Source organism: Mastigoproctus giganteus, chromosome 4 (assembly GCF_048544385.1).
Source record: "Mastigoproctus giganteus isolate SK-2022 chromosome 4, ASM4854438v1, whole genome shotgun sequence".
In the NCBI taxonomy this organism is placed as follows: domain Eukaryota; kingdom Metazoa; phylum Arthropoda; class Arachnida; order Uropygi; family Thelyphonidae; genus Mastigoproctus; species Mastigoproctus giganteus.
The window spans coordinates 102,809,684-102,815,683 of NC_143578.1; the positions used below are offsets into that span (position 1 = coordinate 102,809,684).

General features: G+C 37.0%; 1 protein-coding gene across 1 annotated transcript in view; it reads left to right on the plus strand.

Moving 5' to 3' along the window:
- The window catches only part of LOC150086956 (protein TRIR), a 103,205-nt gene extending 97,436 nt beyond the window's left edge, over nt 1-5,769 (plus strand). Inside the window, exon 3 of the mRNA XM_090371708.1 lies at nt 5,475-5,769. Coding sequence (XP_090227834.1) covers nt 5,475-5,582 — 108 coding nt within the window. The 3' untranslated portion in view covers nt 5,583-5,769. The remainder of the gene's footprint in view (nt 1-5,474) is intronic.
- Nucleotides 5,770-6,000: the final 231 nt, after the last annotated feature.

Here is a 6,000-nt window from a genome sequence, read left to right on the forward strand (position 1 = left end):
TAAAATGTGAGGTGTTAATAGTGTATCTCTGCCTTTACGGTGTTGTTTATTCAGTTGCTACACGCGCGCAGCTTTGTTTCTGTGTATCAAGCATGCCACCTCGTTTGTAATTGTGCTTTATTCCCTAAAAATGAGTAAAATACTTAAAAGGTGTGAAAAGGAAGCGTCCTGTTGAAGACACTGCAGATTCAGAGAGAAAAAGAAATGCAATATCGATAAACAGAGGCAGACCGGGTCAAAAATTCTTACCTGTGAAAATTTATAGTGGCCTCACATGGTTTATGGCCAAAATCACACCGGCATCCGCCCACCGGGGTTTCCCCGGTAAGGCTAATGGCCAGTCCGCCTCTGTCGATAGAGAAAAAATATGAAATTATGAAACGCTTTGAGCAAAATGAAAGACATGTGATATTGCACATGCTACAGACCTAAATGATTCAACACCGAGAATTACAAAGAATGCAGAGAAAATATAAACAACTTTCATAGCAGAAACAACTCAAAGTGTAATTAAAATCCATTAGATTAAGACACAAAGAATTGGAAGTGATGAAACGCTGTCATCTGTTTGGATAGAAAATCAAGCAAAAAAGTTTGCTTATGATAGAAGCAAAAGCATTAGCATTATTTAATTACGTAATAGTCGTAATAAAATACTTAAGTAATGAAAATGCTTACGTATTACATTACGTATAATAATAAATAATCGTAATAAAATACGTAAGTATTTTATTACGATTATTTATTGTGTTTGGTAATGTTTTGGTTACAAATGTGTGTTCAATCTTGGGTGGTCGGCACCTAACCCTGTTTTTCCCATAGGGCCTGTTGTTTATATTGCACGATTTTGCATTGCACTAGGTTTTCTTGGAACACAACTATCGTGCTATACAAGGACTGACTGTATATGAGCTTATGCAGCATCAGCCAAAAAAAACACACCATTCCCTCCAAATGCCTGTCCAGTTCGTCCTTAAATTTATTTAACCTATCAACTTCCACAACAACAGATGGAAGTTTGTTCCAGCAATTAACTACCCGCTAGCTAAAGGCAAATTTCCACACATCTATTCTACATCTGTCTTTTCCTAATTCAAATTTATGCCCCCTTAGGTTCGTAATCTGAACAAGGGGAAGGATCCCACCAGAATTCGGCGTGCTCAATCCATTCAAGGCCTTATGTGCCTTGATCAGATCACTATGCAGGTGCCTAGTCTCCAGCCACTGCAGAACTTAAGCCTCTCTTGGTAAGAGGATCCCTTCATTCCCCTCACCAATCTTGTTGCCCTTCTCTGTACATGCTCAAGAAAATCTATCCTTCCTAAAATGAGGCCTCCAGACCTGTACTGCGTACAGGTCTGGAGGCCTCAAGGCAATGGCCTGACCATTGCTTTAAACAGAGGGACAATCACCTTCTTTTCCCTGCTAGAAAAATTCCTATATATCATTGACAAAACCCCATGACCTGCCCTGGCAGCCTGTCTGCATTGCTCAGAAAACTTCATATCTGACTGCACAATTACTCCCAGGTCTTTTTCATTTTCTACTACCTTAAGTGTAGAACCATACAGTTGGTACGTTTCTCCGGGGTTACTTCTACCCATATGCAGTACTTTGCATTTGTCAAGATTAAACTTCAGTTGCCACTTCTTAGCCCATCTGCCCAAATTATCTAGATCCTGTTGCAGTAGCACACTGCCATTACTGTCATTAACAACCCTGCCAACCTTTGTATCATCTGCAAACTTCAACACTAAGCCTGATAAACCTTCATCAATATCATTGATAAATATACAAAACAACAGAGGACCCAACACCGAACCCTGTGGGACTCCACTAATAAAATTAGTCCACGAAGAGCAGCACCCATTAATTACTACCCTCTGTCTTCTCCCACTCAACCATCCTTTTATCCATTGTAGCAACTTACCCTTAATACCATTCTGCTACAATTTGTACAATAGTCTTCCATGTGCAACAGTGTCAAAAGCTTTCTTGAAATCCAAATATATGAGATCAAAATTAATTTTTGCATCCAGTTCCTTTGTAACCACATCATAATATCCTATCAGATTTGTCAGACAAGACTTTCCCTTAACAAACCCATGCTGTCTCTGAATTATTGCTGCAGTCTTTTCTAGATGATCCAGCAATGCATCTTTAACCAGTGACTCCATTATTTTACCTGGAACAGAAGTTAAACTAACTGGTCTGTAATTACTCGTGTCACCCTTCAATCCCCCTTTGTGAATTGGGGATACATTTGCACATCTCCAGTCTGTGAGGACCTGCCCTGAGTCCAAGGATGCTCTCATAATTATGGCTAAGGGTTTGCTTAGTTGCTTTGCTGCCTCCTTTAATATAACTGGATAGATCCCATCCACCCCAGGTGCCTTTCTTATGTTTAACTTCAACAATTTCTCCTCCACTTTGCTCTCAGTTATTACAAAATCATTAAGCACCCTGCTACAATTTGATAACCTTCTGCCATTTTCAAACCTTAATAACTCCTCATGTGTGAATGTAGATACAGTCAAACCATCGATATCAAGTGGACCCATCAGATTCATCCCCTTCCTTTTAGAGTTTATATAAGTAAAGGAATCCTCTGTTTTTCTTAGCATCTTTTGCCAAAGATTTCTCGTAATCTGCCTTCCCCTGCCTAACCTCCTTTGTGACCTGATTACAGACTAGCTTATATCTGCCATAGGCTTCTGAGTTGCTTGATAATTTATATGTATCCCATGCATTTTTCTTCTCTATTACGAGTCTCATTAGTTCATTAGATAACCATTTAGGCCTAAACCTTGAACAATATTTCTTAATAGGTATGAAACTTTTAGTAGCATCCACAATTAATTCCTTGAATGCTTCCCACTTAGAATTTACTGTTGGTAGCATTGTCAGTTGATCCCACTGTACAAAATTTAAAAACTGTCTGAGACCACTGTACTCACTTTTACGGAAGCAAAAACCCTTTCCTTTGCCCCTGGTGGTAAATCAGCATTTGCTTGCATAACCTCATTTGTGACTTGATTACAGAATAGCTTATATATACCATAGTCTTCTCTGCCACGAGTCTCATTAGTTCTCATCTGATAGCCATTTAGGCTTAAACATTGAACAGTATTTCTTAGTTAGTATGAAAAGCCTAGTAGCTTACAAGTTTCAATTCCTTGAATGCGTCCCACTTTGAATTTGCTGTTGGTAACATCATCAGTTGGTCCCACTGTAGAAAATTTAAAAACTGAGACCATTATGAAAATTTCACCTTTATAAAAAAAAAAAAAAAACCTCACTTGATGGTAGTTACATCTTTAAATAAATCCCACATCAGTACACTGTGATCTCTGTCACTTAGTGGTTCCTTTATCGGCAAATTCTTAATGCATGAATAATCACTGCTTATACGTACTCAGACCATGAGTATTACTCCCTCTGGTTGCCCCTCGAACATGTTGCCGTAGAAAACAATCCACCAATAAATCCACAAAAGTCTTGCTGGCATGTGAGTGACCAAGTTCCAGTCAATATCTGGGAAGTGAAAATCCCCCATTGAGACATTCTCATTTACTCATCCACTCTATTTCCCTGTACAGTTGTCCATTATACTCATCAGTCATTAGGCCTATACACACTCCTACTCTGATTTTTGCTTTCCTGGTGCTTATGTCACACCAAACTGACTCAATGTTTCACTGGCCACCCATGTCAACTGGGTGTACTGCTGTAGATTTTGTGTTTCCTAACTACCAGAATAACCCCTCCTCCCTTTCTGCACACAGTATACTCCCCAAATTCCAATTCTGCATTCCTTGTATCTGTGTGACACTACATCATTTCAAATACATTGAATGTATTTTTAATAGCAGCATTTCTCCAATGTCACTGTTACTGCATTTTTTTTTTTTTTTTTTGCTTACAGAAATTGAACAGAGTTCAGTTTTCGGCTGGAAATACCCCATTGGTGACAGAGTTTACATTTTGCATTCTGAAATGCCTCTTTGGTTACCACAGGTTGTTATTTGACTAACTATATCCTTTGTTACCTTACACGTCCTGTTGGCTGAATGTTATTTGGTTATTGCACCAATCTCAGTACACCTGAAATCTTTATACCAGCATATAAGGAACCAACTAACATTCCACTTTCAAAGTAAAATCTCTTCATGCTCATTCTCACACTGTGATTTGTAAACATATACTGCATCCCTATATACTTGCCCACCTACTTTATATCACACAAGTGAGTATACCTGAATGAAGCAGTCCCGTGATGTAGGTTCCAGTAGTCTTTTTGGGTTAAAAAACAATTTAATAAGATAAAAGATATCCTATCTTTCATTTACATTTTGTCCAGAACAGGTGTGGATTAAGGGTCATAATGTTTTTATATATATATATATATATTTTTTTGTTAGTTGTTGGTGCATTGGCTTCTGTGGCTATAATGCACCTCCCAAAGTTGTTGCATTTTACTCTGATCCAAGCCTGAGGCGGGATTCAAACCCTTGACCTTTGGGTTGCCAGGCAGGCACTTTACCCACCTGGCTGGCTTTATATTTTGTAACGTTGGTTTCACGTGGGATTACATAATTTCACTCTAGTGGAGGATCAGTTATGCAGAAATCTTTTTTCATCCATTCATGATATATATTTGAAAGTAAACATTTTAATTTCCAAATTGTGTTTTACTTTGTAAGACTAAGTAATTTATCCTGCTTGTGTGGCAGTGGTGTTCAGTAAAACATCTTTCTGCTTGCTTTCTTCAATTAGTCCTAGTTACACCTAGAAAATAAGTTTGGACTACTGGACCTTTTTTATTATTATTATTTACAGATGTGCTTCATATTGTTTTCATAAACTTTTTAATTATGTTAAAACTATAATTACATAAATAATATAAAAAGTAGAATAAAAAAAAATAAATTTGCAGCCATTGTCAATCTATTGCAGGATTTGTCACCCTGCTCCAAGTGTGGGTTGGTAAATCAACTGTATTTTGCAGGCGGGCTTAAACCCCAGTCTACTCAAAATTGTGTTTGCTATTACACTCCTGCTCCTACAAAAGGTATAATGTAAATTAATAAAAATCAGTATGAGGGCATTTTACAGTGACAAGTTAACTGATGCCTGAATGCACAAAAAAAAAAAAAAACAGGATACTTGGGTGCACAGTTTTTTTAGTCATGTTTTAATTATATATTAAGCTGTCTTCTACCAAGCAGGAGAATTGTGTTTTATGTGAAAATAGGCATTATTCAATTCTGAAACATTCCTTGAAAATGTTCTTAATAAAAACACTGCGTATTGAATTCTGTGGATACTTGTGTGCTGTAGGAAGTCAAAAATATTTTGAAAGCATTTGTAAAACTAGCAGTGGATTACTGTAGTATAAACTGTTAAAGAAATAAATAATGATGCAATTATTTAAAAACAAGTGAAATTTTACGATCCGTGAATTTAAATTTTAGCCAGAGAAGCCACCTACAGATGCTTGGTCACGCTACATGGCTGAGGTGAAGAAGTACAGGGAACAAGCTTGTGAAGAAGATAGTAAAACCCGACCTCTGGTCAAATAACTACAGACAAGGTGATTTGGTTTTATCATAAGAAAATGCACTCTGTTGTATATACAATTTAATTGTTACACTTCGTGTTTGTCACATTTTCCCCATTTTCCTGCATATGTATTTTATTCCATGGGTGCGCTGTCGTGACCATCTTAAAAGATGCTGTAGTGAATCCATTCTGGCACAAGTGTACAAATAGAACTAATAAAAGCTTTTATTACTGTGTATGAATCTTTTATTTTTACTGTCTTGTTGATACATGGTTGAATCAAACAATAACAATTAACTGGTTTGAAAAAATGCATAATTCGAACTAATTGGGACCAGGCATTTGGATTTTCGAACTTTTCAAAAATACTGTTCTGAAGACTAGAAAAAATTTAGAAATAAAAACAGGTAGGTTGTACTTTTATCCATAGGTAGCAAT